Source organism: Sceloporus occidentalis, unplaced genomic scaffold (assembly GCF_023333645.1).
Source record: "Sceloporus occidentalis isolate IW3139 unplaced genomic scaffold, rSceOcc1.0.p SCAF_2, whole genome shotgun sequence".
Classification (NCBI taxonomy): Eukaryota; Metazoa; Chordata; class Lepidosauria; order Squamata; family Phrynosomatidae; genus Sceloporus; species Sceloporus occidentalis.
The window spans coordinates 264553146-264576234 of NW_028316982.1; the positions used below are offsets into that span (position 1 = coordinate 264553146).

The following is a 23089-nucleotide window of genomic DNA, read 5'->3' on the forward strand; positions in this document are numbered from 1 at the left end:
AGAAGTTTAGCCTATTTTAAATTTGGCCCCTACCTACTGCTTAACTGTGCAGGGCTGCTCTAGCTGGAGAACATACACTGAGCAGGGAGTTGGGCTTGATGGTCTACAAGGCCCCTTCCAACTCTGATTCTATTTCTACCTTTTCCCAATGGATGTACAAGCATTATCTGCCATCTAGGAGTGAAATAAAGGCCAGAACACCACCAAGAACCAGCTGGGGAGAAGGTGTCTCTGATATACTCACATGGGATTGTGGAGAAGACAGAGATGACCAACCCGGGAGCAGTGACAGGTCTGTGCCTGAGCATCCCACTAGGACCGCAACAGATTGTTGGGCTGCCAGGGAACCACTTTTGTTAAGACCTCTCCTTTGGCAATCATGTCAAAAGCACAAATTTCAGTTGCACTGGCATAGTACCCCAACAGAACTCAGGCCAAAGGCTACAGGGGAAGCAGAGATGGGAGTTTGGCCCCAGAGCAATCTCTGCTTAGCATAAGATTGCTTCTGTATGGTGCAGTGTTGATTCAATTCTGTGAATGCTGAGCATACAGCAGTTATTCACACCAGGGTTATTAATTCAAAGCCCCAAAGGTGGAATCAACTTTTTATTTCATTTGCTAAGAAGTAGTTATATAATGCTCAATCCAAGTAGAAAGAATTCATTATTTAAAAGTGCTGAGAGGATAAACGGCCAGTTCATATTTAACCCTCTCCCTCTTTTAAATTAAATCAGCCCTTCCCCATTCCCGACTGGGAATGATGAACACAAAAAACAATTTTAACAAAAAGGTCATTTTACACAAGGAACGTTGACATTCATGCAGATGGCGTTGGGAAAATGGCATCCATGCTGAGGAGCTGGCTGTTATCCGTGAACAGTTCCGGAGACCAACTTGTAACGTTAGCCATGGGGTGTGTAACATTAGCCATGGGACGAGGTGTGGAAGACAGGATTGATTTGACATTTGAAAAGGCAGAGAAGCCAGGAGATCCATTCACTATCTGCCTGCAACTAGCATTGTCTTTGTACATGGGATGTCTCTCAAATCTCAGCACTGTTGGACTTTTGGGAGATAACTCCACCCTCATTAACCTGGTGGGACTCCTTGGGATCTCACACCTTACTTTGTTTTTGGAAAGAGTAGCCTTTTCTACGGCTGGACAGTCAGCACTGTTCCTCACCAGGTTCCTCCTTCTCTTCAACACTTTTCCATTCTGGATCCCAAGAGGCTGTACTTGTTTTTTCTCCGAGGGGGGAATCCATTCTTCATCAACATTTTCAGACACTCTTTGGGCTGGGCTACCATTAGCCCATATCTGCTGACAATCAGATACTTCACTTGTCCTTCTGCACTGCAAGAATTTGCTGACCAGTCGTTTTACTGAAGGGTTTCCCAATGCAGGCCGGAGTCTTTTACATTTGGCTCCAACCCAAGACAATTTATTCAGTGGCAATTCACTAAGTATGGATTCTTTTCCCCTAGGGAGCCTTACTTGTAGACAAGGCCTAGCAAGGGGAGTGGACTGAGAATTAGGTATGAAATCCAGGGAACCTGAAGGGGTGTGTTCTGACCCAGATATTAAGCCAGCAACTGGACTGTTTCTTTTGGAGTCAGAAATAGTGAGCATGCTGCTTGAAGAGGATTTATTCCAGCTACCATTTAGCTCTCTTGGTGTAAATTCAGATGTTATACACTGTTTAGTCAGTGGATCTTCCTGTGCCGAGAATACATGGGCTGAATTTAATTTTCCCAATGTGGCTTCTGTTTCTCTAGTACTATCAAAGAGATCAGCTGAAGCATTGAAACTAAGCTCATGGCTATCAGAGCACTTCTGCAGAAAGCTGCCATCATCCCCTTTAAAACTGCATCCATCAACCTGAAAGAGTAGTTCTTCCTTTGGTTCACCAACACCACTGGATTTTTTACAGGTTCCTGAAGTGGAAATGTCTCCCTGAATTGTTGTTATCTCTGTACTCTGGTTTAGATTAACAAAAAGATTTCCTTTTTCTTTCTTCATACCATCATCTTTACTATTTAAACAGGCTGTTGTGTACCTGGCTTGTAAACAAGAGTTTTCTAGGCACTTTCTGGAACACTTTAAACAAGAAATGGAATGGCAATTCTTGGAACTACTGATATCTTGGTCAACTCCTTCTTCAGATTTCAAACAACTTTCTTCTGAATGAGGAGGTTTTACTTCCATTAAGGAAGATGAAGGCAAAAGGAGTGGCAGTTGATGGGATAGGCACACCAATTTTTTCTTTCCATTACTGGATAAAGAACTGTAAAAGGCATCTTGGTGAGATTCCTGGCTGCTGCAGGATGACAACAAGTTAACCTGGTGACAAGGAAGAACATTTTCTTTGTGCCTTTCTACCTTCTCCGCTAGTACCTGCAACTTCTCACCGGGTTGCCCAGTCTTCAAATTGACATGAAAAATGCCTGGCCTGGGAAACAACTGATTAAAATGCCCATGGAATTCATCAGCCCCATGACTGGGGAAATGTACCTGTCCATTAACCTTTGTTGGCAACACCAAGGCTTTGTCGCTTTCAAATTTGGCAATGAATTCATTTAAGCTTTCAGAGGATGGCAGTTCATCCCAAACCCAGGGTGCTTCTTCAGAGTTTGCATCTTCTCTAGATGGAAGATGAATGGAAGATGAAGCAGGGAAACAAAGAGAAGTGTCATAACTCTGATGAAGCAAATGGGTGCAGGATTTTTTAAGACAATAGTTGTGTTGCATGCTAATTTCATTGCACATGTTCTTTTCCTCTGATTCTAGCGGGTTTTGTAACAATTTACCACCTTCTCTTCCTAAGGAGGATTCACTTTCTGGTTGACTCTTTATGGCAATACAGTTCTTTTGACTAGAATACAAATGGCTTTTCTTATCTTCCTGTACATTTCTCTTAGTCGCAGTCAAATTATGCTCCTGGGAGTTGTAGACCAAATGGCTAGACAAAGAAACTGGATTATCTTCCCATTTTTGCCTACTATAGGCCTTCCTGCTTAGAATAAGATCTATAGGATCTTCTGCTGTTCCTGAAGAAACAGGGGAGGAAGTCAACCTAAATGACTGGGGCCAGAGAACTGAAAGACCATCTGCAGAACGTGATGGAGCCGTGCCCAAGTCACTAGAGCCAGGCAAACTGCTGAGTTCACTACTTGATTGGTCAAATGCCATGAAGAGATCAGGAGGCTTAATGTTTCCATGTCCCTGCTTGAAATAAGAACTTTGGCGCTGCTCAAGATAATGGATAACTGTATTGCCGATGAGCCCAGAGTTAGGTATGAACATTTGACAAGCAATGATAGCTCTGGGATACCTGTTGGTTTGGCAGTCATTTTGCAAGGATGTGGTGCTCTCTGGCTTGTAATAATCCTGTAAGAAAACAAACAGAAGGCATTTCACCTCTGTACTATAAAATCTCAGTTTTGAACAAGCCAATGTCAAATACTTTAGAGAGATAAGTTCTCAAGCTCTGAAGCACATCTCTCAGTTCTCTTTTTGTCATTATCTTCTGCAGCCACATACCTGGGCTCTGTGCTGGCACAGAGTAGCAGGTAAGGAAATGGGAGAAGGAAGTGGACAGGATTAAGGAAATGTGAAGTCAATGTGCACTAGTGAAAGTTGTCCTCACTCCTGTTGTTGTTGTGTGCCTTCAAGTTGTTTCCAACTTATGGAGTGAAATGCAAATCTATTGGGGGGGTTTCTTGCCAAGTTTTTTCAAAGCTGGTTTGCCATTGCCATCTTCTGAGGTTGAAAGACTGACTTGCCAAGGTCACCCAGTAGGTTTACATGAACCAGAATTTGAACCCTGGTCTCCAGAATCACAGTCCATTGCTCAAACCACTACACCACCCTGCATCTCATTGCTCACTTCTCCAGCCCATTATATTAAGAGGTTCTATATTAAACACCTCTTATTTAAAATCTGTATTCTTAGGAAACAATATCACAATTTAAATAGCCTTTTAACACAGGAACAATGGGGATGTTTTAATGCTGAGTCAGGTTTCATCTACACTGTAGAAATAATACATTTTGACACCATTTTAGCTGCCATGACTCCATTCTACAGGATCCTGGGATTTGTAGTTTTTGATGCACTAGCACTCTTTGGCAGAGAAGGCTAAAGACCTTGTAAAACTACACAATCCCAGGATTCCATAGGAAGAAGCTACAGTACTTAAAGTGATGTCAAACTGCATTATTTCTACAGTGTAGATGCATCCTGAAGCTTGCAGTTCCATCTGTGCTACTATGTCATGTTTGATCCTATTCAGAAGTGTTTGGAGTAAAGAACTGTATGACTGTCATACAGTCAGAGCCAGTTAGATCTGAACAGGTAAAATCCATTGGGACTTTAGGCAGTGAAGATCTGGAAACCAAAAAGCTGCTGTTTCAGAACAGCAGAAGAATCCACTGGAAACACATTCATGTATTTATATCTTGTTTGATCTCACAAGATCATAGGATGGCACAGAGAGAAAAACAACCAATATAAATTAAATTTAAGATATTACACATCAAGAAATAATATAGCAGTTTAAAAACATGTTTAACAATTTAATTATAAAAATAAATAAATAGACAGAGTTGAAAGAAAACTCCAGGATCCCAAAGGTTTGGGGAACAAAAATGTTTTAACTTAGTTCAACCCAAACTAAGGCACACTGCAGTAATCTCCTCTACCTTGCCAGAGGAAAGAGCACTGAAGATGGGCTATTTCTATCCAGATATGATCACAGCTAGACCACTAGCTGAAATTGACAGAAGATAGTACATATGAGACAGGCCACACGGGCCTCCAATGAATGATGGATCCAAGATAATCTCTAAGCTGCATACCTTTTCATTGAGGAAAAGTATTAACCCATCTAGAACTGGTTGCACCCCATTTAGCTAGGCTGAGATGGGCCATTAACAATGACCCTGACATCTCTCAACAACTAAGCTTCAGTTTGTTTGCTCTCATCTTTTGTTAAGGCCATGCCTTGGTTCAGTACAATGACACCTGCTTGCAGTGATAATGAGAAATAGAACCGCATATTGTTAGTTTGCTAATAAAGACACACTCCTAGTGGCCTATTAATAATAATATTGACTCCATTCTGTGGTTTCATGCAGACGTTAACGTAGATGAGTGAGAATACTGGGAGAGCCAGTGTGGTGTAGTGGCTTGAGTGTAGGACTAGGACTCTGGAGATCAGGATTTGTTCCCTGCTTGGCCATGAAAACCCAATGGGCAATCTTGGGCTAGTCGTATTATTTCAGCCTCAGAAAATTCCATAATAGATTTGCCTAAGCAAATCTAACTACTGGTTGGCGCAGTAGTTAAATGCCGGTACTGCAGCCACAATGTTGTAAATTCAATCCCAGAGGGCTTCAGGTTGACTCAGGGGCTCAACAGACCACCCTTAAGGGGTGGCTTCATGCTGCCCCTTTCCTCACTGGATTGGGGCTGCAGCAATCACACACCGCGGCCCTGATCTGGCCTTTCTGCAATGCAAAAAGAAGCTGCAAAAAGAGGCTCCTTTTTGTGTCACAGAAAGGGAACCCTATCAGCAGCGGCTTTTCGCTCCTTCTTTGGCGCAGCTCATGTAAATGCTGCGCTGAAGATATGCCGTGATGCCACCTGTGCTGGCGTATAACACTGGTCTGTCGAGCCTCTCAGCCTTCCACCCTTTCGTAGGGCGGTAAAATGAGTGCCCAGCTTGTTGGAGGCAACTGGCTTACAAGTTCTAAACCACTTAGAAAGTGCTCAGTTCACCATGAAGCAGCATAGAAATATAAATGCTATTGCTATTAGGGTCATCATAGCAACAGCAATAGCAAGTACATTTGCAAAACCATCAAAGCAGTGCTCACCATTCTTAAGTCAGAGAACTGCTCCAAAAGGGGGGCGTCCAAAAAAGGACGCCCCCCTTTGCCTCCTCGCCGGACTCCGCAGCCAAGCCGCGTTTCTGCCGGGCGGCCTCCTCCCGGGGTGTCGGAGGTGCGCATCTGCGCACCGCCCTGGGAGTGCCGCCCACGGACGGAAGGAGCACCGCAGCGGGACTGCGCAACTGCGCAGCTGCGCAGTTTTTACGGGGCCTGGGAGGCTGTGGTTTAGCTTGGAGCAGAGGATGCCTGTGGTGGCTAACCTCTGCTCCTTAAATTGCTGGTGTAGGGTGGGGGGAGGATATGGACGTGGGGGATGTAGGGGCTGGGGAGGAAGGGGATAACATCACCTTGAGCGGAGCTCCTATTGAGGTCGTGTGGGGCAGGGGGAGATATGGCAGTGGGAGGAGGGACTTGCGTTCCAGGGGAAGGCGAGATCGATGCTTCATATCTATCTCCCCTTCCGGTCCCCCTCTCAACCCAAGGGACCTGAGGGTCACTCCAACCGTGCCACAAACCCTGTCGCTGCTCCTGTGCAATGCCAGATCGATTAATAACAAGACCCACATCCTCCACGATCTGTTGGAGGACCGTAGTTGCGATCTGGCTTGCATTACCGAGACCTGGCTGGGGCCTGAAGGGGATGCTGTGTGGGCTCAGGCCCTGCCTGCCGGGTTCTCGGTGAAGGACCAGCCCAGGTTAGGTGGGCGGGGTGTGTGTGTGGCCTTGATACATAGGAACACCATGTCCCTCACCAGGAACCACATCAGACAGACGTCCTATATCGAGTGTATTTACCTGACCCTAAAGGCGAGGGACAGTCTAGGGATTCTGTTGGTGTATCGGCCACCCCGTGCGCTAACGGACTCCCTTAACGAGCTGACACAGCTGGTCGCTGAGCTGATGCTGGAGACGCCCAGGCTACTTGTCCTGGGTGACTTCAACATCTCCCTCACGGCCAGCTATGTTCCACCCGGTGCGGCTCGCGAATTCATGGATACCATGGCGGCCATGGGCCTGTCCCAGCTGATTTTGGGTCCTACGCATTGTGCGGGTAATACTCTCGATTTGGTCTTTTGTTCTGATGTGGAAAATCCGTGGGTGGAAATAGCTAATATTTCCCCTTTGCCATGGACGGATCATTTCCTGGTTGAGGTGAACATCAAGGTCTCTACCCAGATCCCTCCCGGGGGTGGTGGACCTATTAGGATGGTCCACCCTCGAAGGCTAATGGAACCCAAAAGGTTCCAGGAAGCCCTAGAGGGACACATGGTTGGAAGTGACGGCGACTCTGTTGATGCCCTGACTGGTATTTGGAATACCGGTCTCTCGAGGGCTATACACAGGATCGCTCCCAAGCGCCCTCTCAGACCCGCTTCCAAACGTAAGCCCTGGTATACGGAAGATCTCCGGGCAAGGAAGCGGGAGCTGCGACGGCTAGAGTACCGTTGGCGGAAACACCTTCGCTTAGACAACAAGACTCTCCTAGCCCAACGGTTAGAGGACTACGGAGAGGCGATACGAGCAGCAAAGAACTTGTTCTATGGTGCTCGTATCGCGTCCGCGGAGTCGCGGCCAGCAGAGTTGTTCAGGGTAGTCAGGGAGCTAACTCAGCTCCCTCCTGCCCTGAACCAGATCCTTGAACTTTCTAAGGCCTGCTGTGACCAATTTAATAACTTCTTCGCGGATAAAACTTCTCGGATAAGCGAAGATCTTAACGCTGACATTTAGGCAGAACCTAGGGTAGAGGCATCCAGAGCCTCCGTGGACTTTGTTAAACTGGATCGGTTTGAGTTGGTAAGTACCGATGATGTGGACAAGATCCTCGGAAGTGTTCGGAAGACAACCTGCTCTCTCGATCCCTGTCCCTCGTGGCTAGCAGCCCAGGGGGGACCGGCAGTAACTTTGTTGCTGCGACTGATTATCAATACATCTTTGAGGGAAGGGCAATTTCCATCTGAGCTAAAATTGGCCATTGTGAAACCTTTATTGAAAAAGCCCTCCCTCGACCCCCTGGTACATAATAATTATCGGCCAGTGTCACTGCTGCCATTTTTGGGGAAGGTGATCGAGAGGGCGGTTGCAATCCAGCTTCAGGCGGTCTTGGATGAAACGGATTATCTGGACCCATTTCAAACTGGCTTTCGGGCGGGTTACGGGGTTGAGACGGCCATGGTCGCCTTGGTCGATGATCTCCGTCTGGGCATCGACAGGGGAAGCGTGTCCCTGTTGGTGCTCTTGGACATCTCAGCGGCTTTCGATACCATAGACCATGGTATCCTTCTGGGGCACCTGGCAGAGGTGGGAATCGGGGGCACTGCGCTCCAGTGGTTCCGGTCCTACCTCTCCGGGAGGTCCCAGATGGTGCAGCTGGGAGACGTGTGCTCCGACGAGAGGGCCCTTAAAACTGGGGTCCCTCAAGGAGCCATTCTGTCTCCCATGCTATTTAACATTTACATGAAACCGCTGGGAGAGATCATCCGGAGACATGGGGCGCGGGGTTATCAGTACGCTGATGACACCCAAATAATTTTCTCTATGTCTCCGACTGATGCAGTGACTGAGGATGGCGTCTCTCCTCTCGTGGCCTGTCTGGAGTCAGTAATGGGCTGGATGAGGGAAAACCAACTCAAGCTGAATCCAGAGAAAACGGAGGTACTCGTGATAGGTTCCCCTGGTCCAGGAATGGCGGTGGTTCCACCTGTCCTTTACGGGGTCACGCTCCCTGTGAAGGACTCCGTGCGCAGTCTGGGGGTGCTTCTTGATTCGTCCCTTCACCTGACTGCTCAGGTGAATGCGACGGTCAAGAGCACCTGTCACCAGCTTTGGCTTATTCGCCAGCTGCGCCCATACCTGGCCCAGAGGGACCTTGAAACTGTGGTACATGCTCTGGTAACCTCGAGACTGGATTTCTGCAATGCACTCTACATGGGGCAACCCTTATACCAAACCCGGAAGCTACAAATGGTGCAGAACATGGCAGCCAGGCTGGTCACTGGCACGTCCAGGGCCAGCCATATACCACCGGTATTAAAAGAGCTCCATTGGCTGCCCATTCGCTTCCGGGCGCAATATAAGGTGTTGGTGATGACCTATAAAGCCCTAAATGGCCTGGGCCCAGGATACCTGAAGGACCGCCTCTCCCCATATATTCCGTCCCGCACCCTCAGAACATCTGGGCAGCAGCTACTTAGGGTTCCCGGGGCCAGGCTTGTCTCCACTTCTAGGAAGACATTCTCCATCGCCGCCCCGGCCCTTTGGAATATGCTGCCCATGGAGCTCCGCTCGGCCACCTCTCTGGCCCAATTCAAAAAGGATTTGAAGACCTTCCTTTTTGGCAACGCATTCCCCGACTAAGAGTCCTATGTACCTCCTTCCTTCTCACTGGCAAAAGGACTAGCTAACTCGGGGCTTGTTGTTTTTGTTTTATGGCAAATTGTTTTTAATGCTGTGTTATGGTTTTAATGTCTATTGTAGTTTTTTGGAATGTTGTAATCTGCCCTGATCTGAGGAAGGGCTGTATAGAAATAAAATTTTTATTATTATTATTATTATTAAAATCATGAAACCATGATTGATGGCGCTGAAGTCTAGGCAGACCCCCCCCCCCCCCCGCTTTTCCTTTGCAGGCAAGCAAAGAGGTTTTTATTCAAGCAGCCTTTTCATACATAATTGTGCCAGTGAGATTTTTATATGGGGTGTGTGCTTTAGTTATAATTTTAAGTTTTGTACGTTTATGGAATTTTATACTGTTTTTAGTTGATTTTAATTGATTTTAAATATTTTATTGTAAAATTTTAAATGGTTTTACTTGTGAGCCACCTTTGGTCCGTTTCTGGGAGAAAGGCAGCACAGAAAATAAAATGAAATAGTGAGAACAAAAACATACCTTTGTCTCATTACTGATATCCATTTCAATACAGTGAAAGCCAGGCAATTGTGCTGTTCAAATTGGATTGAAACCTGGACTGAAATGTATCCAGAAAGTAAGAGGCTGTACAGACTGGCGTTATATGCCAGTATCAGGGCAGAGTGGGGGCATGGCGTCCACATGACGCATATCCTGAGGCTTCCCTGACACCGTCACGCTGTGCACTTGACCATGTGTCCAGATGACGTAGTGCCAAAAGGAGCACCAGAAGGTGCTGGCTGCCACAGCGGCAAAGGCACCCTTTCTGCAGTGCAAAAAGGAGCTGTTTTTTGTAGTTGCTGCTGAAAGGGACGGCAGCAGGCCTCTCCAAAGGGGCAGTCTGTTTAGCCCCCTTGTCTCATATGAAAGTTCTGTGAGCACCATCAGAGGCTATCTAGTCTACAACCATGACCAGAAAGAGGACATTTTAAACTAGTCTGAGTCCAGGGAGGATTTCTTAAGAGGGGTGGGAAACATGGGATTCCTAGTGTTCTGTGACTTTCTCTGCATGGAGAGGATCTGTTAAATCTTAGCCAGGCATCATGTTGAGTAAATAAAATCAGAAAAAATGACTAGCCTGCTAGGGGCTGTGAAGGTAGAAACAAAGAGTTACCTCCTCTTGAAGCAAGCTACTACATCTCTGTCTTGGTTAAAGAGGAAGAATGGAGTACTCCATCTTTTCTCTATCCTAGCTTGCCTGCATGGAATTCTTTGTTGCCTAGAGGCTTAAGTTCAGAACCCTAAGCCTTTACCCACTGCAACTGAAGATGCTGGGCAATTTTAGACATATGGCAGGTAATTAGCCAGCTCGACATTTCCGTTCACATGGTGTTCCATCCAATTGGTAGGACAAGTGACATGATGGTGGGACTCTATGTTATTTGAAAACCTATATATGTACAGAAGGAGAGTGCAAAGAAAACTTATCATTTTGTCTTGCCTGAACTGTGCATTCTGAGTGTGCTACATCTAAGGGAAAGAAGGTACCTTAACTCCGAAGACAAATTTCTTTCCAATGAAACAGCTTTCAACTGCATGGAACAGCACATCTGGAGTTGCATCCTTGTCTGACTCTCCTACTTCTTGGCACAGTTTTTCAATGTACCTTAAATGAAAGCCATAATGAATATTATATGACAGAATACTACCCTGTCTCTGATATCTATTATAATGTTCAGGGGCAAGTGTGGAACAACATTGGTGGGGAAACAAGTAGTAAAATGATACAAGCAAAATGTTGTGGTGTTATTTTCTGTCAGGTTGACTTCATCTTATAGTGACTTTGTGACTGAGACCTCCAAGATCTTCTGTCCTCAATTGCCGTGCTCATGTCTGACAAACTCAGGATACCTATGCCTTCCCTGATTGAATCATAGAATTGGAGGAGGCCTCATGGTCCACAGAAGCCAACTCCCTGCTCAGTGAAGGAAATCTAGCTAGACCATCCCCAGCAGTAGCTGCCAAGCCTCTTTTAGAAGACCTCCAGAGAAGGAGAACTCTCCATTGCTCCAGGCAATTGGCTCCATTGCCAAACTGCTCTTACTGTCAAGTTCCTTCTAACATTCAAGCAAAATCTACTTTCCTATAACTTCAAACCATTACGTCTGGTCCTATCCTTTGCAGCAACAGAGAACAAACCTGCCCCTCCTCTCAAATCCACCTGTAGTGGAATCTCCCTTGTTTCTGAATGGCTTGCACTTTATTTTATTATTTATTTATGGTATTTAACCCTCCCTTCAGCCCTAAAGGCTATCAGAGCGGCTTACAATTATTATTTTTAAGTTGTGTGGATCCCATGGACTGCAAAAAAGCAAATCAGGCGGTAGGAAAAGAGGAAACTGCATTAAATGTGGATTATTTCAATCAAAGAAGCTACAGCTCTGAATTTTCAAGAACTGAGCAGAGCAGCTGAGGACCAGGGCTCTTGGAGGCTTGTCACTGAAAGGTTTCCCATAACTCGAAACAAACTCAATGGAAAATAACAAGCTAAATGTATACAAATTTTTATAGGTGCACGGCTTTAATTGTCCCTATTAATTGTCCCTATTAATATGTCTCTGCTTGGTATCCAAGCAGCAAAATGCACTTCAACTCTTAGTTATAATTAAATCACAGGCTCACACATTTCAGAAAGCAAATAAAAATAGAAATAAACATTTTTCACCTCTGCAGGCCTTTTGCTGTAACTCCAAAGTAAACATCTAAACAGCTTCCGAATACTGTCACTTCAAACACACTCTGAGTGTCAGCTACTTCCAAAGACAGTCGATATCTGTAGTTTGCTTCCTTGCTGTCACCAGAACAGCCACACTTCAGGCAACTGTACCTGTTTTTTTTTTAAAAAAAGGAAGACACACAGTGACTGAATGCTTATGTGTTTTACAAACATGTTACAGTCTAGCAGCCAGTCGTCAACAAATCAACTCCAGGTTAATAATCTCACGGCACAACACTATGCATCCTTGTTTAGAACAAGGTTTCACTTAATCCCAAACCTAATCCCCAAAAGTATGCTTAGAATTACTGCTCTAGAAAAAAATAAATTGAATCTGGAATTCAAGAGTGATCAACTTTTGTTGGGCTTGGATTCAGGAAATTTAGGGTCAATTCTCAACTCAGCTTTCACAGATATAATAATAATAATAATAATAATAATAATAATATATTTATATTTCCCCGCCTATTCCAGATGGATTGAGGTGGGATTACAACCCGACAAAATATACAAAACACAACAATAAAATACAACAGTTTACAAATAGTTCCTTTAAAACAGTATATCCATGAGCAACACAGGCACTTCAATTTCCCCATGCAAACCTCTAAGTATTAATCCCAAACGAGACCTCTGAACTCAGGGCCAACTGCAGGGGCAGACCTCAAAGTTCAAACTTTAGTTGCCCAAGTCTTAAACTCCGCATTTATATTAAAGCTTTAAGTCCATATTTATGATTACAGTAAGACTATTCTGTGTTAAGTTACATCTGACATCATGTACTAGTTTGGGGACCGTATAGCTCAGGTGTAGGCAACTGTGGGGCAGTACACGCAGGCCAAGAAACGCCACTCCTCTTTTCTGCGCTGCCTCAGTAAGCAAACACGGCAGCAACGCTGCGCAGCAAAAAAGGAACCGCACAGAGAAGCGCCTTTTTGCAGCGCGATGACACTGCTTCCGCCCAGAGGCATGTGGGCGCTCCAGCACCGTTCGTCACGAGGCTGCGCCCCATGTGGATGGGACCGCAGCCTTGTGATGTAATGGTGCCGATATTAGGGCTTGGAGCATATGGATGTTGCACCATAGCGAGCCCTAATACAGGGCATCACAAAGCGCCCTTGTGTACCGCCCCTGTGATTCTCAAGGTGTTTTGGAACTGTAAATCCAGCTCCCCATACCATTGGTTATGCTGCCAATGATTTGAAAGCCAAATATTTCTCCAGATTTTTTGACTCCCTGTTTCTGCTATCCCCAGTTAGGGGGGATGCTAGATGGTAGATCATCACATCTAGTTAAAATAGAAATACTCCAGAGTAAACTTACCTCTCAAAATCCAGGAGGAGCTTGGAAAAGCAGTTTTGACACGAGGGGTAAATGAAGGGGGAATTCTGGACCGAAATTACTGAGGCGACCAGGAGACGTCTGCCATTCATATGCTCCGAGGGTTAGCTAGCAAAACATTTCACTACTAAATACAAAGGACTGCTGAAAATACTTCTTAATCTAGAAATACTCAACACATAATGCATTGTGAAAGAGAAGTGACTGCTATGCTAGACCAGTACTGTATATGAATATAAATGTCAGAAGGTCAAAACAGGTATTTACCAATAGCAATACACATGCCTTTAACCAATCAGGCTTTTTATCAAGCATCTGTAGCCATTCATTTATATGCTGTGGCCTTCACTGTGCACATACTTCAAATGCCTCTTTTCCTTACGAAGGGTCTACTGATTAGGGAAATCATGAGCCAGCATGCATTTTGAGAATATGCTCTAACCCAGCAATTCCCAATCTGTAGGACAGATCAGTCAACCTGCAAGTAAATGACATCATAAAGAGAGAAAAGGAACAAACAAAAAACAACCCTGCACTTTTGCATGATTCATTGTTCTTGACTTGCCTCCTTCCAGCCAGCATTAGTTTGTGGCAGGCAGTTTGCCATGTCTCTGCATTAGGCATGATTGGTTCATTCAGTCACTCCTGATGCAACAATACAGCAGAATTAACTCCTGAGGTGGCGGTCTTTTGCATCTCTTCATGAGTTATTTGCTCACCACTTGCCTCCTTTCAATTTGGCTGTTAAAACAAGTGGTTTTTTTCATCTTCTGAGGACAAGAAGAACTACTAGCAAAAATTAATTCCAATACTATTCAAAGAGTAAAGCCTTCATTTTATGATTCAGAAGAAGAAAAAGTAAGCCTCAGAAGTTGGGAAAATAATGCCCTAAATATTTCAAAAACATGCTCTTGGGTGTTCTGTTCAAAATTCTGAAGGAAAAAAAGAGCTAGCAGTGTATTTGCCCATCCAAAGGATTTTCTAAGGTCTCAGTGGGTCTTTTATCAAACAGAATTCAAGATCAGCACCTGTATTCTGAAAACATAAGAGAAAGGTTGTCTGGGTAAGAAGGAGCCTCCATAATAAAACACCGAAGACACAATATTTTGTCTTAATACCTACTTCAGGGTAAACTAAATATCCAGCAATTATGTTATACTGATTCCTAGAATGATAGAGTTGGAAGAGACCACAAGGGCCATCCAGTCCAACCCCCTGCCATGCAGGAAATCACAATCAAAGCATCCCCGACAGATGGCCTTCCAGCCTCTGTTTGAAGACCTCTAAGGAAGGAGACTCCACTACACTTCGAGGGAGTTTGTACCACTGTCGAACAGCCCTTACTGTCAGGACGTTCCTCCTAATGTTGAGGTGGAATCTCTTTTCCTGAAGCTTGCATCCATTGTTCTGTGTTCTAGTCTCTGGAGCAGCAGAAAAAAAGCTTGCTCCCTCAACATGACATCCCTTCAAATATTTAAACAGGGCTATCATATCACCTCTTAACCTTCTCTTCTCCAGGCTAAACATCCCCAGCTCCCTGAGTCGTTTCTCATAGGGCAAGGTTTCCAGACCTTTCACCATTTTAGTCGCTCTCCTTTGGACACGCTCCAGTTTCTCAATGTCCTTTTTAAATTGTGGTGCCCAGAACTGGACACAGTATTCCAGGTGGGGACTGACCAGAACAGAATACAGTGGCACTATTACTTCTCTTGATCTAGACACTATACTTCTATTGATGCAGCCTAAAATCACATTGGCCTTGTTAGCTGCCGCATCGCACTGTTGACTCATATTCAACTTATAGTCTACTTGGACTCAAAGATCCCTTTCACATGTAGTTTCATTCAGCCAGGTGTCCCTCATCCTATATCTGTGCATTTCATTTTTTCGCCCTAAGTGCAGTACCTTACATTTCTCCGTGTTGAATTTCATTTTGTTAGCTTTGGCCCAGTTTTCTAATCTGTTCAGGTCATTTTGAATCTTGATCCTGTCCTCTGGAGTATTAGCTATTCCTTCTAATTTGGTGTCATCTGCAAATTTGATAAGTATGCCCCCAATTTTGTCCTCCAAGTCATTAATAAAGATGTTGAATAGCACTGGGCCCAGGACAGAGGTATGAGAAAAATTATGCTTTGACACCTTAAAGGTGGAGAAGCATCACCCACACAGGTGGTGGGAGTACAAGAAAGGGCCTTCTCTGTTCCTGGAACCATCTTCCCAGAGAAGTGAGACACCTCCTTACTATTTTTCTGTAAGCAGATGAAAACCATTTTGTTTCGGCAGGTCTTTGAGGATTAATTGCTTAAAAGGAACAGGCCTTGTATAATATGGATTTTCTAGTTTTTCCTTATTTTTATGTCTTTTACTGGTTTTAAGGTTTCGGTAGTTTAATTACTTCTTAACTTTTGTATACTGTAAATTTGTAAACTATGGTCCAAAACACACTGCAGAAATTATCCAGTTTGAGAACACTTCAATTGCCCTGGATCAGTGCTAGGAAATCCTAGGAACTGTAGTTTATTGCAGCACCAGATCCCTCCAATAGAGAAGGCTAAATGTCTCACAAAAGTACAATTCCCAGAATTTCCTAGCATTAAGCCAGGGCTGTTACAGTGGACTCAAACTGGATTATTTCTGCAGTGTGTTTTGGACCTATATTTGCTTTACATGTTGTAAGCCACATTGAGTCCGGAACTGGGAAAAGAGCAGGACGACGACAACAACGATGGTGAAAAGAACAATAGATGATGATGAGGCACACAACTCTTTCTTGGATTCACCTCCTTGTTTTCTGCATTTACAAGTCTCTCACCCTAGGACAGAGTATTCAGCTGAAGAAGTAACAACCAGCTCTCAGTCTGCTGGGCTCAAAAGAGATTTGATGAAATCAAAACACAGGCCCTGTAAAGACTGGCCTGAAAGGCAATGAAATCAAAACACAGGCCCTGTAAAGACTGGCCTGAAAGGCCAGCTGGGGGCAGAGTTGGGGCATTGCGTCCACATGATGCTGTGCGCTGTTCCACATGGCACACAGTGTCATGGTGCTCCTCCGGTGCCGAGTCCATACGGTGCAGCACCGAAGGAGCGCTGTATAACTGCAGTGCTGCGGCTATCACACCTTTTCCAGGGTGCAAACAGGAGCCACTTTTTGCAGCTTTTTTGCACCCTGGAGAGGCCAGATTGGGGCTGCGTAATGTGGTTGACATGGCCCCGATCTGGCTAGTAAAGAGGCAGCTGCATGCCACTCCTTAGGGGCTGTGTGTACAGCCCCACAATCACGATTAAATGTTTGGCATGTTTCAGGTTGAATAAATTCTGCAAAATTATACCCATCCATCTTACTTACAATCAGGAGCAGTGATTTATGCTGTCTCCTGGTCTAATGTTTAGCACCTGTTTTGTCCTCAAAGGCAACATTATAACTACTGGAATAAACTATTTTTAAAACATTTTTTTAAATAGCTCAAGCACTTTACTGTTGGACTGCATGGCAGAAGTACTGCCATGGGACCAATTTTGTTCTACCTCAGGACAAGAGAAGAACTCAAATTGTTTTTAATACTACAGGAACAAATGCTACAGAACCCTTGTTCAAGCAGCTGTGCAGCTCACTGGATGCCTTGCAGGTGTAGCTGTTTAAATCTAATATGAAGTGATCATAATATCTCACCCCAATTTGTTTCACATTGAAAAGAAATTCTATTGCCCCTTAGTGCTTCTGAATGTGTAATCAGTTGTGTGGCAATAATTTTATACTGATTAATGCAGAAGAAAAGAGAGTAATTAGAAGTAATCTGTGGACAGGGAGGGATAATGACAAAGCAACATTTGAAACAGAAAAAGGAATGAAACAAAATTCAGGATGGCATGTTTTCCTGACAGATGCTGTGAATTTGTAAGCTGCTCTAGTAATGCTTCCCCTTTGGGGTGTAGGTGAAGGTGTCTCCTCTCTCACGTTTATAAATAGGGATATGCCATGTACAGAATGATGTAGGATTTGCAGCAGAAAGACCTGGATTCAAATCATGCTCAGCCATGAAGTTCACTAGTGCTATCTCTCACTCCAACATATTTAGTGAGAATAAAATGTTGGAAAGGAAAACCTGTTCTGGAGTGTGAGTAAAATGGTGAAAGGTTTGGAAACCATGCCCTAGGAGGAATGCCTTAGGGAGATGGGTATCTTTAGCCTGGAAGAGAAGGTTAAGAGGTAACATGACAACCATGTTTAAATATTTGAAGGGATGTCTTATGGAAGAAGGAGCAAGCTTTTTTTCTGCTGCTCCAGAGACTAGAACACGGAACAATGGATGCAAGTGACAGGAAAAGAGATTCCACCTCAACATTAAGAAGAACTTCCTGACAGTAAGAGGTGTTTGACCGTGGAACATACTTCCCCAGAGTATGGTGGAGTCTCTTTCTCTGGAAGCCTTTAAACAGAGGCTGGATGGCCAATTGTTGGGGGTGCTTTGATTGTGAGTTCCTGTATGGCAATGGATTCGACTGGATGGCCCTTGTATTCTCTTCCAATTATGATTATGTATCTGAGCCATCCCCTTGGGTTCCTTGAAAGGTGTAGTTGAAATGTAATAAAGATGCAACCAACCCAGACAGATTTTGCCACCTGAAGAACAAAACACATTTTTAAAATAAATATTTATGTGTTTTTGCATTGTTTTCATTTGTATACTTATATTTCTTTGCATTTATATATTTGTATACATTCGCGTTTTTTGTATATGTTTGAGTTTGTATTTGTGAAGATGACTAAACTGAGGGTGTCATACTTCAGACAAATCATAAGACGGCATGATTCACTGGAGAGGATGATAATCCTGGGAAAAGTGGAAGGCAGTACGAAAAGAGGGAAATCGTAATACAGGTGGATTGATTCAACCAAGGAAGCTACAGCCCTGAGTTTGCAAGACCTGAGCAGGGCAGGTGATGACTGGGGATCTTAGAGGTCTCTCATTCATAGGGTCATCATAAGTCATAAGTCAAAATCAACTTGATGGGAAATAACAGCAACAAAGCTTTTGTAAAAGTGCAACAACATTACAGTAATTGCTTCTAAGCCATTCCCTAAATGACTAGAGATTTCCTAGAATCATAGAATCGTAGAGTTGGAAGAGACCGCAAGGGCCATCCAGTCCAACACCCTGCCATGCAGGAAACCACAACCAAAGCATCCCCGACAGATGGCCATCCAGCTTCTGTTTGAAGACCAGGGGAGTGTGTTCCACTGTTGAACAGCTCTTACTGTCAGGAAGTTCCTCTTAATGTTGAGGTGGAATCTCTTTTCCTGGAGCTTGCACCCATTGTTCCAGGTCCTGTTCTCTGAAGCGGCAGAAAACAAGCTTGCTCCCTCCTCAATATGACTTCCCTTCAAATATTTAAACAGGGCTATCATATCACCTGTTAATCTTCTTTTCTCCAGGCTAAACATCCCCAGCTCCCTGAGTCTTTCCTCACAGGGCATGGTTTCCAGACCCTTCACCATTTTAATCGCCCTCCTTTGGACACGCTCCAGTTTCTCAATGTCCTTTGTAAATTGTGGTGCCCAGAATGTTAAATCACTAGTATCACATTGGGAGCCCTGGTGGGTTGAGAAGCAATACATAAATGTCTATAATAAATAAAATAGCACAGGTTGAAACTCCCTTATCCAGAAATTCAAAAAGCGTCAAAAACCTAAACTTTTTGCCATCAGCCGTTCACTTCCTCCTTTGAGGAATGAGGGCTAGCCACACCTCCAATGCCTATTGAGTTTTTCCTGAAGGAGCACTTGATCCACCAGTGTCAGGAAGTCAACAGGGGAGAGAGAAGCAGGGAGGACTCCAGTTCCTGCATACAAGGCCCCTGTAAAAAAACAGTCATCCCAGACACTTCCTAGGCTGTCAGTACACTTTCCACCCTTTTAGGAAAAAACAAAACAGAACCCCATAGCTGGGAAGGGAGGGAAAAGCAGATTTGGCAGCCACCAACCAACTGATCTTTCACTAGGCCCCCACAGTCCTTGTAGTTCCAAGGGAGGGAAAAGTCCAAGTGGATCTGGCTGAATGGAGCACCAGTTGGTGGCAGCAGAATTCTCTTGGACATTTCCCTCCCTTCCCAGCTATGAGGGCTTTTTCCCAAAAGGGGAGAAAGTGTATTGACAACTAGGGAAGTGTCTGGGTTTTTACAGAGGCTTTATGTGAGTGGAGCTTTAGCAACTGGAGTCTGCCCCACTTCCCTCTCTTCCCTTTCCCCCCATCAGATTTCTGATATGGCAGAGCAAGGTCTCCTTGAGGAAAAATGCAGTGGGTTCTGCATGTGTGACAAACCCTCTTTCTCTCATTCACTATGTATATGTTCTGTACATGCAAATACAGGGATCTGGAAAACAAAAAAAACCAAAATATGAACCACCTCTGCTCCCAAACATTTCAGAGAAGGGAGGTTCAACCTGTATCCATCTTCTCCTGCAATAGGCAGCCATAAGAGGGAGCTATAGCCTTTCTAATGAAGACGCAGCCTCAGTTTATGCAGTGAGGTCAAAGAGTGGATGCGGAAACAGAATAAGTTTGCATTTGTGGGTAGATGGCTGGGTGGTCTGTGGCACATAAATAAATGGAAGGTAGAAACCAAGAAGGAAAATGTTGCTTATAATCATATTATTATAATATAATATTATAATATTATTTCTTGCTACTCTTGTAACTTGGTAATGGATTGTATTGTAGCTGCATGTCAGCACAGAAGTAGATGGTGAATTGTAGGTACTTTCTCTAACGTAAGGCATGATATAGAGATGTTGTATAGATATTTTATAGAATTGACACAGTGTTGTGATTTTATGGATTGTATTTTATATGAAGTGTACAGATCCGTACAGAGAGGTGGGAAATATAAATAAAACTATTATTATTATTATTATTATCGTTTCATTTTAGATGGTTGAACGTAGAGGATAAGTCGAAGGGGGGGGGAAGAGTGAATACAGTGGGCCTTTGCCTTACGCAGGGGATCTGTTCTGGACCCCCCCCCCCCCATGTAAGGCGAATTCTGCCTATGCTCAAGCCCCATTCACTCGTGTGTGGTGGCGCGGGAGCATGCGGGGTGCCACAGGTGCGCACCCCATTCATTTAAATGGGACACGCCAACCCGTGCGCTCCTCGCAGCTTGAGTGTATGCTCAAGTCGGTGTAAAGCATGCCTGCACATAACGTGGGTGCACTGTACAGTAAGTCTGAAACTTACCTTAGAATATCTCAGAGAACCCTTCCTGACGCAATGGGGATGCTGTAGTGGACCATGCAGACGACTCCTTGGCCAGAGCAATCGATCCAGAAAGCAGTAGCTGAGGATGTTGAAAAATAAAGGCCCAAAGTGTTATAAAAGACCTTTAACCCTCTGTGTGGCTCTTCAAACCAATGAGCTCTACAAGGAATTTTGATGAGGGGGCAAGGTTAAGGAGAGAGGCAAACGGAAGCAGGAGAAGCTAATGCTTAGCAGTATTTAAGTATTTAATAAAGCCGCTTTGGGCCACAATAATAATAGGATTTATTTATATGAGGCCCGATCACTGGGAGAATGAGCAACGCCAGGCGCCTTGATCTAGCGGACTGGAAGCCACAAAAGCTTAGGCGAAACATTGGTTTCCCTCAGCCTCAAAGGTGCCACGGGATTCCTTGTATCACACACAACACACAAGACACACAAGACACACACATCCCTCCACATCTGGGGCTTTGACTGTTTGCGGACTTTATTAATAGGCTCTCTCTAGCAATCTCTGGGTCCTCCAGGGCAACTCTATGGCCAACTGTAACCCAAAGTCCCACTGAGAGCCCAGAGACTCCTAGAGAGGCTCACTCTCAGGCTTTTGTGATTTGCGGTTTCCCCAGATTCATGGGGGTCTTGTGCCCCTAAACCCCAGAGAAGAGGGAGGCACCAGCGCGTCTGTCTCTGTGTGTGGATGCGGATAAGGATGTAAGCATGGGTGTGTATGTATGTATATATATATAAATATATTTATATATATATATAAATATATAAATATATACATAAAACATATAAAATATATAAATCTAAATATGTAATCATATATCTTTATATTCATATATATATATATATCTTTCATATAAATGTATATAAAATGTATAAATGTAAACATGTATATATATGTATATAAATGTAAACTAATATACGTATACATATCTACAGTGTATATCTTTCCTATAAATGCATATCTATCTAGCTAGCTACCTATATATATCTAACTCCCTACTTACCTCTTCCTTTCCTAACGCTTCCTATTAAATGAGGGGACTCTGCTGTCTCCCATCGTCCCACTCTACTTCTCCTCCAGGAAGTGACGTCACGGGCTCGACCCTCTCTCCGAGCCGAAGGGGGCGGTACCAACATGAAGGCGAACCTCTTGCGAAACGGGGATTGTTTTCCTTTCTCGCCTCGACTCAATCCTTTCCGAGACCCCGCCCCCTCATCCCTCTTAACCAATCAGAGCGCTCCGCTGCGTTTCAACCGTCGACAGCAACCGTCCTCTCCCTCCCGCCTTCAAACCCTCTCAATGCCAGTAAGCGGCGGCGTCTAGCCAATGGGCAGAGGGCCCGGAGGGAGAAGAGTCTCGGCAATAGGCTCCCGTAGCTTTCAATCACAAGCCCCAGCCGACCAATCGAATCAGGGAATTTCGTGCCAGTTCCGCCCCTCCGCTTTGCTTTGCTCTGCCCCGCCTCCTTCCTCGCAAAGTCTATAAAAACTGGTGGGCGAAGCTGGGAGCGATCTCGTGCCCGCCTCCCTCCCTCGCAAAGCATATAAACGGCAAGAGATGGGCGGAGCCAGAAGTCTCGGGACCGCCTCCTCCCCTCTGGTGAGGGGTGGAGCCAGTAGTCTCGTGCCCGCCTCGCAAGCATATGAAGCCCACGATGGGCGGAGCCAGAAAGTGCCTCGGGCACGCCCCCTTCCATCGCAAGCCTATAAACCTGACGCGGGGCGGAACCAGGGTGCCCGCCTCCTTTCTTCTCAAGCCTATAAACCTGACGATGGGCGGAGCCAGGAGTGGCCTCGTGCCCACTCGCAAACCGCAAGCGAGATGGGCGGAGCTACAAAAACAGTCTTGGCCCCGCCTCCCACTTCGCAAGCCTATAAAAGGAGCGATGGGCGGAGCTAGGAACTCTGGTGCCCGCCTCCTTCCTGACTCGCAAGCCTATAAACAGCAAGCGAGATGGGCGGAGCCAGGAACAGTCTCGGGCTCGCCTCCTTCCTCCTAAGCCTATAAAGGGAGCGATGGGCGGAGCCAGAGGCGGTCTCGCGCCCACCTCCCTCCCCGCCCTCCTGAAACTGAGGTATAAAAAGGCAGCACCGGGGAGTGTGTGGCTGAGAGGGGATTGAGGCGTTTGGAGATGTGGGGCTCAAAGGTGTTTCGGTTGTTATTATTCCCGCCGCCCTTGGTTTTCCTGCTCCTGGCGGTCCCCTCGGGCTCTGCCCAGAGTGTCTTCGGCCGCCCTCGCCTCCATGGCTCTTCCCTCCGGGATCCCGGCCGCCTCTTCGTGGCTCCCAGGGCTTACCGGACCTGTTACTTTGACCAAAAGGTAAGCCAGAAGGACTGTGGAATCCTGGGAGTTGTAGTTTTTCCTGAGGTCTTTAGCCTCCCCTGCTCCCAGAACTACAGATCCCAGGGTTCTCTAGCATGGAGCCATGGTGGTTAAAGTGCATTGGTTTGATCGTTTTTTTAGGGC

General features: G+C 45.2%; 2 protein-coding genes across 3 annotated transcripts in view; one reads left to right on the forward strand and one right to left on the reverse strand.

Moving 5' to 3' along the window:
• DDIAS (DNA damage induced apoptosis suppressor) overlaps nucleotides 1–22090 on the reverse strand; it is a 35479-nt gene extending 13389 nt beyond the window's left edge. Inside the window, exons 1-6 of one of the 2 annotated variants that reach the window (XM_089512933.1) lie at nucleotides 21626–22090; nucleotides 20592–20691; nucleotides 13339–13464; nucleotides 11965–12126; nucleotides 10788–10905; nucleotides 3333–3388 (exon numbers count right to left, since the gene is read on the reverse strand). In XM_089512933.1, the coding sequence (XP_089369059.1) occupies nucleotides 3333–3388; nucleotides 10788–10905; nucleotides 11965–12126; nucleotides 13339–13448 (446 nt within the window). In that variant the 5' untranslated portion in view covers nucleotides 13449–13464; nucleotides 20592–20691; nucleotides 21626–22090. Of the gene's footprint in view, nucleotides 1–593; nucleotides 3389–10787; nucleotides 10906–11964; nucleotides 12127–13338; nucleotides 13465–20591; nucleotides 20692–21625 lie in introns of those variants that run through there. The other variant, XM_089512932.1, reaches the window with a different exon arrangement.
• A 477-nt stretch (nucleotides 22091–22567) lies between these two features.
• The window catches only part of PRCP (prolylcarboxypeptidase), a 48760-nt gene continuing 48238 nt past the window's right edge, over nucleotides 22568–23089 (forward strand). The window contains exon 1 of the mRNA XM_089512939.1: nucleotides 22568–22942. Within this exon, the coding sequence (XP_089369065.1) occupies nucleotides 22754–22942 (189 nt within the window). The 5' untranslated portion in view covers nucleotides 22568–22753. The remainder of the gene's footprint in view (nucleotides 22943–23089) is intronic.